This window comes from Crassostrea angulata, chromosome 9, assembly GCF_025612915.1.
Source record: "Crassostrea angulata isolate pt1a10 chromosome 9, ASM2561291v2, whole genome shotgun sequence".
NCBI classification, from domain to species: Eukaryota; Metazoa; Mollusca; class Bivalvia; order Ostreida; family Ostreidae; genus Magallana; species Magallana angulata.
This window is the reverse complement of record NC_069119.1, coordinates 1,101,734-1,116,029: the sequence shown is the minus strand read 5'-3', so window position 1 is coordinate 1,116,029 and position 14,296 is coordinate 1,101,734. Positions and strand designations below refer to the sequence as shown.

Below are 14,296 nucleotides of genomic sequence, written 5' to 3'. Positions count from 1 at the left end.
TACATCAGGTCTATAAAGCGTATTTACTTACAAAAATTTGGGCAAAATTATTGATGAGATATGGCTTAAATAAATATTTATACTCTATTTTATATGTTCAGTTCTAATTTTCCCAAAATTTTTAATTATTTTTATGAAAAACGGACGTCTGGCAAATTTCATAATTGTCAATAATTTTCGCAAGGGGGTACACCCGTCTGAGAGGTGATAACATACAAACTAGCATGTAAACATACATATTTTCTTTTGTATATGTATTGCTAGAATGTATATTTATCATTTAAAGCTAAGCTTTTAATGATTGAGCCCATTAAGTGCCGAGTATAGGACTACCTTAAAATATGAGAGACTCTAATTGCAATACATCTATGCATTTTGAGCCTCTCTCTATGTATAAGCATACATGTACAAGTCAGTAATTTGTATAAATATTTCAACAGAAGGAGTGCTTATAGATCCAACTGATGAGTAGTAATTAATATTGCAGATTGAAGAATGTTATTTGTTTTTTTCTAAACTGTCATAAAACATCAAGTACATGTATTCATGACATTAATTGATAAATACTGTTCCATGCATGGATTTACAATGTTTTGTTTTTTTACACTGATGTGACTTGCTCAAGGATGTAAAATGTCATTGCATGTACATTGTGCATGCATGATAGTAGTATGCACTACCTTGTTATAAGCCAATATATATAGATATCTATTACAAATATAACTCAAGCTTTTAAAATTCTAACTAAATGAATAAAATTAATATAATTTCATTGGTGTGTTCATTTGTAAAGATACATGTATCAAAATCAGATATCATAATAAGATGGAAAAAATGTTTCATTATTTAAAACATTTACAGTACAAAAGCAGAATATATGCTATACCTTTCATCCATCTATTAATGGTGTCTTATACAATAATATAACTGCCAGTAGCCATAAACCAGGTGCTTTGTTCATCACATGAAAATCACCATAAGTTCTGTTATGTAACTTTCTCTTCACTTTGGTTATTTTATGTCCCCTTTCCACCTTTATACACTTCTGAGCATGACATTTCTCACTTCAACTCTCATTGAGTGAAGTACCAAGTTAAAACATTCAAATGTTATCGCTGGGGAATCCAAACACTTTCATTATCCCTGCATCCCGATTTCTGTCGTTCGTTTCACGATCGTCGCAGGCGTAAACCAGTAGGGGGCGACTTGGATGCCAGGCGACTGTTAAAGTAGGGCCTCGCATGTTATTTCTGTGACTTTTTTACCTGTTAAAAATATAAGGAGTACCTGGTATATATTATACACTTTCAAACATAAAAGACAAACTTATGAACCAGTAATGAGCAATTTATTCCCAGATATCTAAAAATTACTTTAAAAGTAAAGAGATTACTGAGAATGAAAAATCTTTAGTTAAAAAAATCTAAAAGGTATACATTTTGTGTCGCATGTATATGCCAGTACTGCGGATTCATTAGAATTCATAATGGTTGAATATTTCATGGTATGCGCGAGTTACCCTTCCCAACGAAATAACATCCTCAGTGAAAACAAATTATGAAAGTGGAAGTTGTCAAACGTAACACTGAAAATCGACACATCCACAAAATTACATCCCCACGAATGAGCAAAAAAAACCACAATTCATGAAAATTGGCCTCTGTGAATTTAAATGATTCCACGTAGTTGATCCAAAACTCTAATCCATACCAGAATTCAGAAATACTTGGACTTAAGGGGGAAAAGGGTGTTGCAGTGTAAAATTGTTTGTCTATGAGACGTCCACTACAACATATATCATTTTCATGACTATTTTTTACCTTGCAAAAGGAAGATATTTTAATAGGAATTATCCCCCTTTACTGGCATTATAATTTTTTTTAACAATTTGAAGTTTCTGCAATAATTTTTTTCATTTGATGGAGTTTATTTACAAATCATATTCATTAATTTTGAGAACGAAAACAAATTTCAAAATTGTTTACAACATTGGCTTTTTTTTCATAGCAATATCATAATTTTATCAATATATTGCTAAAATCAGCCCTTCAATTTTGAAGTTTTTGATTCTATATTTGAACGAAATGTGATGACACCTAAAAAGTTGTCACTGAATTTTTTTTTAAAGATTCATAGATCAGCCTGAACATTTGCTTTATAACTTATAAAATTTTCAAGTTAACTTTCTTGGCATTAAAAAGAGATACTACAATAAGAATCACCCCCATCCCTTATTCTGGAATTATGACCTTTTGTACCAAATTCTGTTTGAAATCACCAAAAAAGTAATGCATTATTTAGATTTATTAATTATCATGAACAGAACATTATCAGAATAGATATCTGATTATATTAACCGCTAATTATTTTGTCCATTAACATTTCTAAAATTAAAAATTTTAATTTTCCATCAGCTCATATTTTGACAAAGACTAATTTAGAGCCGTTTAGTACGGGAAAAAGATATATCAAATCTTGTATTACGCCATAATGAATAAATGACATCATATCAATATACAATCTTATCAACTACGACATCATAATAGAGTTAGCATATATCAAAGCATCATTGCTATGATAGTCACGTGATAGTGTCCTGTTCCCCCTTAAAAATCAAAAGGTCTCTTGGCCTAGTTGTTTGTGACCTTGTACTAGACTTTGCAAACACAAAAGCAAGTCCTTCGTTATGGTTGATAAAAATATTGATATTAAAAATAACTTAAAATAATTTTTAAATTTCAGTAAATCCTATTACATATTTTCAGCTCGACTGTATACATGTACAAAATGTGACAGTTCTTGGTTTCAGAAAGCAGTTGTTAGCATCAACCCAACACCACCCGGTCTCCATAGCTATATACAGGTGAAGGGCTGTGTTACTGCTACCTATCTGTGTTGTCTGTCTCACCGGTCCAGGTGTTCTCTCTCCACCTGACCAGCATGTGTACTGACACCTGTTCTGTGTACCCTGCTCACTCCACCCAGGGTAAACACCTCACTACCCTGACTAGAACAAAGTGGGCACCCCCTACCTGTGATACCAGTCAACTAAGTGTATGTGTCGGGTTTCTAACCTTTTACCATTCATCATGCACCAGGATTTGCCTTTACCAATAATATCAATTCTGAATGAGGCTAAAGCAACTGGATTACATTTTCCATGCTAGTTGCAGAGCCCTTCGTAAACGTAACATCCATAAAACATCTACAATGACATTCGTACCTGAGTCGACCTCTGCTATGTCTATAATCAGATCTTCTGATGCTGAGGCCAACATTTTGCCATCATGGCTAAAGCTTAGAGTTCTGACTGGCCACTCTAACCTGAAATCAACACATTAAATGTCCATGACTCGGTTTTTCAGTGAAAGCAATAAAACAGAAAAATACTTCAAACAAAAAATCAGAATTCCCTACTTAGTAGAGTTATAATATGATATAAAGATGGTTCAGTTCTAATAAAATATTCTTAAGAAACAGACCAAAACCTCATTGTTTATATCTTGGATTTCTTGGGCATATTAAACAATATCATATAAAATGCATGAGCTACACATTAAACTTGATATCAGTAAACTTTATTAAGCTTTAGAATTTAAAAGGCTTTAAATTTTCAAAATATTATCAGTACACAAATACACAGAAACCTTTAGCAGTTAGTAGATCTCAAATAGCACCATTTTACAGGAAAAATAAAATTATCTAATAAGTTTTTGAGACCATTATGAGTGTACATGTGTAGTTTCTATGCAACGAAAGGTACAGTACTTGTGTAGTGAATCATACATGTGAATACATTGTGCACAACTTTTACTACCTGGAAAGGGTCCTAATACAGGCTAGCTCTGCTACATCCCAAATACTGACCAAGGCGTCCGCACTACCGGTGGCAAAGTACTTTCCCTTGGGGTCAAACTCGATACAGATACAGTTAGCAGGGTGAGCATTCAGGGTGTGCTGGAGTTTTAAATCTGGGTAGCTGTTGATAACAATGTGTTTTATTTGCATACAATTAAATTTTTTTTCAAAATTATTAAAATGCTGTACAAGGTATTGGGAAAAATAAATATGCACAATTATGAAAAACTGTGCATTACATTGAGCTGTCATAGCCATCAATTGCCTAACCATTTGTTCATTAATGCTGCATTATACTGCAATGTTTCATACTTCATCTATCTATAAACTACATGTACCTCAGTATGTTTATGCTGCCTTGCCCACTCGTCAAGAAGAACAGGTCCCCGTCATTGTTCCACGAGATCTCATTGACCTCAAACTTAAACTGTTCCTCGGCCTTTGACCTGTGACTTCTGACATCAATAAATGTAATTAGGTCGTCCTTGTTGCCCACAGCTATAGTGCTGCCATCTGGTGACCAGCAGATGTTTATGTTTTCACCTTAAATATTGATTAAAAGTTAATGTATAACAATAGTACATGTATAAAAAATCAATGGAAATTCACATACATTTATTGAAGTGTCCAAAAGTCCCTGTACATTTGTATTAACCATGTTAACAGCTGTTTTATTTCAAAGTAAGTATTGACAATGTCTACAGATCAATTATTCCTGTGTCATGGAATCAACAGTTGTTTTACCTTTAGTATTGACAGTGGCCACAGAACGATTGGTCCGGGCGTCCCAGATTCGTATTGTCTTGTCTCCACTAGCTGTCACCAACTGATCCGGATTCTTTGGATGCCAACACAGCTGGTCAACACTGTCGCTATGTCCACGAAATGTGCAATCTTTGACCTAAAGAGTTTGTAGACAGACCCAAAAATAATTGTCAGACTAATCAATGTTTGAAAAAATATCAAGGTGGTATGGGACACCTGTCGATATCAATGTGGATTAAAATATATTATAATTCTAAAAAGCATACTTTCACCAGCTTAGAATTTTAAAATTTTACAATATTTAATAAAAAAATAGCTTTTAAAAATATTTGAAGAGGTAAAAAATGTAAAACACCCAGCAGGATTTGAACTCATGACTTAGAAATTTGTAGTAAACCACTGAACCACTGAGCTACGCTGTTAGGTGACAATATTGGGAAAGAAATTACTTATACAATTACACTTCATTTTATTGTTTATTTCGATAAACAATACGTCACAATATGGAGGTGTCCCATACAACCTTAATTTAAATGGTTTAGATGTATAAACAGATCTTTAAGTTGTTTTCCAACATTAACTTTGAGCATGACATATCCTTGTACATAATTGACATCACGCTAAAACAACCCAGTTTTCCAGTTCCATTTTTTGTAACCTTACTATCTCAAAATTGACAAGAATCATTCAGTAGATTTTTGTGTTAAACTATGCAACAAGCATGTCAAAAAAAAAAAACAAATCCTCATTTAAAAAGAATATAGGCCTATAGGTGTCAATACAGTATTAAAGTTTACTAATAACTAATATATTCTTACCAAAATTGCACAACTTTAGATACAGATTAAAAATTCAAAACGAATTTCTTGGAAAAATCCCCTTGACATCTTTTTATACAACACTTCATTTACAATTTTCTTGCAAAATACACACGTGCATCCCGCAAGGTGTGAGACTTTGTTTACCTCGAAGTTACACATGTGCTTGAAAATCAAGCCCGGGCCTTTTCACCCCCCTCTGGAACAACACGCATCAAATTAAATTAAATGACCTCGATTTATTACAAAACTGGGATAGTTAGAACTCCTACACATTGTTTGTCATCTCATAAAAAGCAGCTCCTGTGACGTGCGGATACGCCCCAAATTCAAAGGAGAATTCCGGAATTTTTTTGCATCAGCCATTTTTTGACGTGAACTTTCAGTGAAATACGGTGTTATGACACCTATAATTCGGAATTATTTTGCCTAAGCCATGTTTACAGTGCAACACTCCAGCAGCCTACCATTCGGTCTCTGTCATTGTCTAGCTGGAAAACGCTAACAGTTTTGTCAAAGGACCCCGAGGCCAGGCGCCGCCCGTCACAGCTCCACGCCACGGAGTGAACTTTGGAGTCGTGCGCCGTGTGCTCTCGTATTCTCTTGTTTTGCTGAAAATGTTTTCGCATGTTTTCAATGTAAGTCGCCATCTTTGGATTTCGTGGAATAAAAACCTACCGAGTGGATTGAAAAGTTCCGGAAACCAGTTAGCAATTCCTAATGAAAGTCTTGCTGAAGTCTTACCGTTGTTTTAATTTCTTTATAATTACTGTGTTTCAGATTCTAAATTTCTGCTCTCTACCATAGTAAAGTCATCAATTCTGGCATTATTGAAAATTCATTTTAGTATTATACATGTACTAGAACAGATAATTAGACGAAATTGCAACTGTATTTAATTTCAAAAATAATCTGTTTTCTATAAGTAAATTATCATGATTTTAAAAATGCTTTTTTTTAAACATGGGTAATGCAAATTTGCATAATGTTGATAATTTTTTTCCATTTTTGTTGCAAGTTAGACATAACTTCTGGTTTCTAGATTTTCTAGACAGATAATTAGACGAAATTGCAACTGTATTTAATTTCAAAAATAATCTGTTTTCTATAAGTAAATTATCATGATTTTAAAAATGCTTTTTTTTAAACATGGGTAATGCAAATTTGCATAATGTTGATAATTTTTTTCCATTTTTGTTGCAAGTTAGACATAACTTCTGGTTTCTAGATTTTTGATAAGTCTACCTCCCCCCCCCCCCCAAATAATTGTACGGTGATGATTAGGACGCATCGTACTGCTACATGTAGATTCAAAAAAATTCATGACCATGCAAGCTTTAATAACTGTATTTTTTCTACATTAATTATTCAACCATTACACATTTAGTAAACATGCATTTGTATCGTACTGCTACATGTAGATTAAAAAAATTCATGACCATGCAACCTTTAATAACTGTATTTTTTCTACATTAATTATTCAACCATTACACATTTAGTTAACATGCATTTGTATCGTACTGCTACATGTAGATTAAAAAAATTCATGACCATGCAACCTTTAATAACTGTATTTTTTCTACATTAATTATTCAACCATTACACATTTAGTTAACATGCATTTGTATCGTACTGCTACATGTAGATTAAAAAAATTCATGACCATGCAACCTTTAATAACTGTATTTTTTCTACATTAATTATTCAACCATTACACATTTAGTTAACATGCATTTGTATCGTACTGCTACATGTAGATTAAAAAAATTCATGACCATGCAACCTTTAATAACTGTATTTTTTCTACATTAATTATTCAACCATTACACATTTAGTTAACATGCATTTGTATCAGTCTCTACATTTGTATGCTGATGATCAGATTTGAACCCACTCTTCATTCCCAAAGGAATATGTGCACCATTACACCACACCAGCTTTTATCAGTTTATAGAGAAATGTCGATTTCAGAAAAAGATCTCTAGTCATAAGAAACAAAATCTATTTCTTTAAAACTAAAAAAGCCTACATTTTAAAGCTGAATTGAATATGTTCAGCACACAGGCACCAGAAGTTATTTATTTTTCTCATAACAAAAATATGAACACATTACCTAATAGTGATAAAAATGTCAGATCTATTTAAACCTCCCAACAATGGGTGACCTGGATTCTGGACCAACACATACACAAGCACAAATTACTACCTGGCATTAAATTCATTCACGTGATCTTGCACAGGTAGCAACCGACCAGGAAGAATAAACACCTGACGCCCGCCATGTTGGATCGTGAAGACCTGAAGTTTACCAATGGGGTAACGTTAGGTAATTTTTATAATCCACTTTCTTATTGTGTTTTCTTAATAGTCGAAAATCGTTTAGACACAAATTTTCTTATGTTTAAATTCATCCTTTTTTTGTAATCAGTCATGAAAAATAAAAAAAAAATACTTGTACATGCATGACTCTACACAGATATAAATTTTATCCATGAAATAGAATATAGCTGAATCTTACATATAAGTACATGTTAATCAAACCAAGATAATACATGTATACATCATCAATATATACTGAATTTACTTTTCAGGTTTAGTTCCCCTATAGTTACAAGGGTTCCCTAACCATGGACCCCAGGAACAGTGCCCAGGATGTTATACGCTGCACCCTGTGTCAGGACTCTGCGGCCCCCATGTACTGTGAAGTTTGTCATATACATCTGTGTAAAGACTGTGTAGAGACACATTTATCTGATTCTTCTAAAGTTCATAATGTGGTGTCACTTAAACAATATCTAACCACTTTGAACAATCCTAAATGTAGGAAACACCCCACCAAACAATGTGAACTCCATTGTGAACAATGTGACATTCCTATTTGTGCAAAGTGTATTTCCTCTGCAAAACATTCAGGACATAAAATAGTTGACATTTTCCAAAGCTTTGAAATTAAAACAGAAATTCTAAAAAAAGATTTGCAAGAATTAGAAAAATCTTTTTATCCTAAATACAAAGAGATTGCATCCAACATCCCAGTGCAGAAAGCTGATCTTAGTAAAAACTCCCGGAAATTGACAACAGCAATTGACAAACAAGGAGAAGTCTGGCACAGAGAAATAGACACCATTATCACAAACCTGAAATCTAACGTGGAGGAAATGGAATCCAAACACCTGCCCATTCTAAATAAACAGGAAGATGAAATCACACACACCATTTCTGAAATCACACAGACCATTGCTGAACTGAAGAAGTTACTGAACTCCAAAGATGTCTGCCTTGTCTCTGAGTACAAATCCAGGAACGCTGAATTTAGAAGATTGCCTCCTAAACTCAAAGTGTCCTTACCAAACTTTAGGCCTCAGGAAATCCACACAGATCAGCTGATTAAACAGTTTGGTTCTCTGTCAGCATTATCGTTTACAACCGAGGAACAAGACTACAGCATGCCACCCCAGGGAGCCGAGTCCTCTCCCCCAGACCGGTCACTGATGGATGTACCCCGGGTCATCACAGCTATAGACACAGAGTATGAGGATGGAGTATATGGTGTGATGTGTGTGAATGATACAGAGATCTGGATGTGTGGTTATGACAACATGATGAACCTCTACAACCTCCAAGGAGAACTAGTGGAGTCCATCCAAACCAAGTCAGGGAACACTCCATGGGACATAGCAGTGACAAGGAGTGGGGATCTAGTTTATACTGATAACAAAGATAGAACTGTGAACATAGTGAAGAATACACAGATACAGACAGTGATCAGACTACAGGGGTGGTTACCTCGCGGTGTCTGTAGTACCTCCTCTGGTGACCTCCTGGTTGTCATGGTCAGTGATGATGATAAACAAACAAAAGTTGTGCGTTACTCTGGCTCCACAGAGAAACAAAGTATTCAGTACGACGACAAAAGACAACCTCTCTATTCATCTGGTGGATTATATAACAGTAAATACATCAGTGAGAACAGGAACCTAGATATCTGTATGTCAGACTGTGACGCCCGTGTAGTAGTGGTGGTCAATCAGGCCGGGAAACTCCGGTTTACCTACACTGGTCCTCCCTCTACTACCAAGGAATCATTCTATCCACTCGGCATCACAACAGACAGCCAGAGTCAGATCCTGACAGCAGAATATTACAATCACCGTATCCACATCCTGGATCAGGACGGACAGTTCCTCCGCTACATTGACAACTGTCATTTACAGTATCCATGGGGTTTATGTGTGGACACCAGAGACAACCTCTTTGTGGCTGAGCAATACACACGTAAAGTGAAGAAAATACAATATTACATGTAAATCAATGAACTGTATAAATTAGATGTAAACAAAGTGTATAAGTATATATTACATACTGTGTGTAGATATAATGTAAACAAACTATACACATTACATGTCATCATACGGTGTGTATCAGATGTAAACACGCTGTGTGGATAATTTAATGTATCACACATACACTGACCGTGTCTACAAGATGTAAACAGACTGTTCAACTGTATCTGTGTTAGGTTGTCATGAGTCAATCATTCCATTTCTTCAATCTTTATTTGTTTATATATCATATGTTGGTATGTAAACAAATTGTTCTTTCATATTGATATTACATGTCAAAAAACAGACCATGTTTATATATTGTATGTAAACAAACTGTGTTTATGTATCACAATATAAATCAAGTGATTCTATGTACATGTATATATTACATATAGACAAACTCCTTTTTCTATTAGATGTATATATAAAGTGACTGTTTTGACTGTGTCTATAATCTGTGTTTGTTACATTAGAATGAATGGACTGTATCTGTTACATGTAGTTATCAGCAAACTCTGTGTGACTTGTTTTAATTACACATAATGGGTTAACAGACAGGTAGCACTCAATTCTTTACCAGCAATGGAGCGAGGCCACAAAGGGACTGAGGCCCATTACTTATATAGAGGAGTGAATACCAGTATATTAACCCAATCAGAATTGTCATTGAATGAAACAATTGTTGTGACTTACCTTTAAACCTTTAGAATTAGAGTAGATGTTTGATTTCCTGCTAATCTTGTATCTTCTGTTCTAACTTAATAGAATCCTTGTGTGGAATATTTTGTCCCTTGGTGTTTTTATCTGAAATATTTTGCAGAACTGATTTAAAGATTCTAAAAATGTATTTAGACAATGAGTATATTGACATAGATATACATGACACTGCTTATGAATGCTTTATGATAATTATTGTTTTTAAATAAAACTTTAAACAAAGAAATCAATGTATTGTTTTCAGCAACTAGCCTTTTAAATTTGACATCAACCACATGGTGGCGTCAAAACTGTGGCGCCTGCAGGGTCAGCAATTATCCAATTGTCATGCTAACAAGTAATTTAATTTAAAAGAGGGAGAGGAATTATATTATATATCAAATAAAAGTACAGATTTTGTACATATAAGTACTGGTACCAATTTGTCTTCGTTGAAGCAGCAGTTATACTGCCTATCTGTGGTCAGTGGAGCAGTGAGATATGAGGCTCTTTCTCTCTCTCTCAGCGAGTGCAGTAATGAGTGTGGTCTGACAGAAATATCTGAGATGAATTGACTACTATTTGATGACTGTAACAAGTAAAATACATGTGAAATATGAAAAAAGTGCTTGTTTTAAGATACGTAAGCTTTTAAAAAAGGCTGGATTTTACCCAAATTTCAGGTAGAGATGCTAAAATGACTGATCATGAAATGTCAATATTTAAGATGCAAAATTGTTAATTCTGGATTGAGTACATTAATTAGCAAGAATATATTCTAATGAATTAAATGGAATATGGAAGGATGATGATAAACAAATTATTTACTAATATTTCCATTTCTCTAAACCCCTGCTGTTGATATAATTGGGAGATAATTTTTACGCTCTATTTGAATCATGCAAACATTTGAGAAAGGGCATTCCTATGGCTTTAAACCAAATACTCTGCCGCACAACAAGGCTGCATTGATGCAAGCTTTGTGAATTATACCTTGTGCATACAAAATCTTATCTCCTGAAATGACGGAACTGGTCAACAATCCACCGTCAGCATCAGAGAGGAAGAAATAGTCTAGCGACTGGGGGCACCATTATCTTCTTGGTGGTGGGCACCTTAGAGTGAAACAAAACATTTTGTAAACTGACATTATTAAAAAAAAATTATGCTCAAGTACTTTTGCAAAATTAAGACCATTTATTAATAACTACATTTAATTCACTATGTGTAATCTGGGATTATAAAACATAGATTAAAATCCATGCATTTTAAAACTTGTATCAAAATAATTGGAATGATGTATAAGCCAGTATGTATGTAAAATTTAAAAATTACATCATTATTAAAAGATCTACCCGGTACTAGATGTTAATTGGCATCTAGTCAAAGGGAGGCAACTTCATCATTTAAACAACATGGATATTGTCATTCCTGTGTTAAGTGAACAGTTTTTACATACTGTACTGCAGTAGAGCAGACTGAGAGAAAACTTCCCACAAACTACTTCAATCAATTTTGCAAAACAGCTGAAATGTATTTCGGAGTCATCAGGAGCAGAGACCTGCATGGAAAGGCAGAGGCTTCCAACAAGAACGGGACTCAAGAGTGCTGTGTGTACCTTCACATTCGACCATTACAACCCCTTCAAGGAAGTAGAAACAAATGCATATCATCTTTGCATACTAAGAAAAAATTACCACCAGCATCCAGACGACTGGTGTCTGTATTACGAACCCGACTTGAAATGTACCCCCTCCCCCTCCCGAATGCGGTCCCTCACCCTTAACCCCCTTAGGCAATTCTACCGTGACTAGGCTACGTTCAGGAGAATATTACAATGTATGAGCATATTAATCATAGTACAAAGCGCTGTTATATTTTAAGTATTTATCTACTACAATTAATACTAATATTTTAGTATTTATCTACTACAATATAATATGTTAATTATATTATAATTTTATATAAGGTACATATCGTAGGATATCATCATTTTAAGTCAAATCCGGTTCACTCCCCGGTTCACTCCCCGCCCCACCTTATTTTCTATCAAATTCGCCGCCCCATGCAATATGAAATGCCTTCCGACGGCCCTGGAATGAGAATCCTATCATGTGCGGGTTCAGATAATTTCCCAGGGCGGGGAGGGGGGGGGTGGTACTTTGTTTGGAGAAGGATCCTAGGCCTGGTTCGTCGATATTTTACTTTGTGAATTTAATAAGGTTGAATTTTTCGGGGGGGGGGGGCTTCGACTCTCATCTAGATCCGCGCATGCCCTGACTACTAAAACTTACAATTATATTGATTTTAGACGTAGTATGTTTTAGGTAATTTGTAGGGTACAACGGAAATATTTAATTTGGGGTGATTAAAAAAAACCAAAAGTCCCGAACATCAATGTTACACAGAGGAGGTTTGGGTGTTCTGCCCAGATGATTAACTCGGTTGTAACTGAGTTTGATGGGGGGGGGGTAAAGATATACAGTTCAATTACCAGTACGTCATTGAAATTTATTACGGGTGGATTGATATTTTTTAAGGTCCCCCATTATTTATCTTTCTTTCCAAAATATGAAATATAAAGCAAGCTATACGCGTATATATATAGCGTAAACGTTACAGAACGGGAACAGGCCTAGAATAAGATTTGCCGTAGACAAGGTACAATGTTTTGAAGAAAAAAAACACCGAACTGCCCCTTACCTCCCCCCCCCCCCCAAAAAAAAAGTTTCTCCCGTGGAATATTTGAAGACCGTAATTGAATGTAACTACATTTGTATTAGAACTACTAAGCATTTTTAAAAAACTATCGATATTTTATCAATGTAAAGTAGTCCCCTTCAACATTCAGTGTTTATTTTACTGAGTAAACATAAGGAAAATGAAAAAAAAAATACATAAACTTAAGCAGTATCGCTAAAAAAAACAGTTTTATACATGATAAAATACATTAGTATTTTTTTCTATTTCTTAGGAAAATCGATTAAGTTTATTAGGGACTTTTTATGTCTGTTACTGATTTTCTATGGAAATATAACAAATAAAATGAAAAATTTATTCTTAAAATTTTGCTTTTATAACAACAGAATTAGAAATTTCTTGTTGCATAATTGTAAAACAAGTTGTTTTAACAACAAGTATGAAATATAGTTTCAAACTTAAAACCTATATAGAAATCAATGGAACTACTTATGTAAATTACATGTAATATTAAAAGTATAATTCAAAGTCTTAAACAGAATCCAATTCAAAAAAATTGGTTCTATATAACACTTGACAATTAATTTTTACAGATCTAGCTTGCAAAATTTAAATTATTTCGATGGTTTCAATTTTTAGGCCATATCTTCAGTCCTTGTTTTAATTTTTGTTCTTTAAAATAATACTTTATATGGTTTCACTTGGAAATAACTTGTTCGGTCATATCCTGAATGAATATACATTGAGAACTTGCTCTACCTTTTTTACCCTAAAATCAGAATTTATCTCAAGATTGTGGCGGTTCATTGTGACATTGTTAAAAACCCTTTTTGAAAGTGTTTCCGAGACAGATAAGATAGCGGCTTTGATACGGAACGCAATGCCGACATCGGCGCCATTTGTCGCGGTATTTCAGACCGCTCATAAGAGGAAGCCTTATCAAAGGAACCCCGACAAAATCCTTATAAAAACCGTATCGACACAAAAAACCATATTATTCCCCAGAGAGTTGACAACAATAGCAGAATGTCTTCCGCCAACGTGATGCAGTTAGCCAAGAGATTGGACCACTCCGAGATTTACTTTAGGAAAGCCTGCCTCCAGATTGTGATGCTCAACGAAAAACTTTCCTCC

The 14,296-nt window shown here is 34.4% G+C and overlaps 1 protein-coding gene and 1 pseudogene across 1 annotated transcript; one reads left to right on the top strand and one right to left on the bottom strand.

Annotated features, from left to right (window-relative positions):
- Positions 1 to 894: 894 nt before the first annotated feature.
- LOC128162589 (THO complex subunit 3-like) lies at positions 895 to 6,098 on the bottom strand (annotated as a pseudogene).
- A 1,471-nt stretch (positions 6,099 to 7,569) lies between these two features.
- On the top strand, positions 7,570 to 10,709 carry LOC128162575 (uncharacterized). The gene is made up of 2 exons (XM_052825821.1): positions 7,570 to 7,767; positions 8,033 to 10,709. The coding sequence occupies exon 2, from the start codon at positions 8,069 to 8,071 to the stop codon at positions 9,746 to 9,748; it is 1,680 nt and encodes a 559-aa protein (XP_052681781.1). The 5' UTR covers positions 7,570 to 7,767; positions 8,033 to 8,068; the 3' UTR covers positions 9,749 to 10,709.
- The last annotated feature ends 3,587 nt before the right edge of the window (positions 10,710 to 14,296 follow it).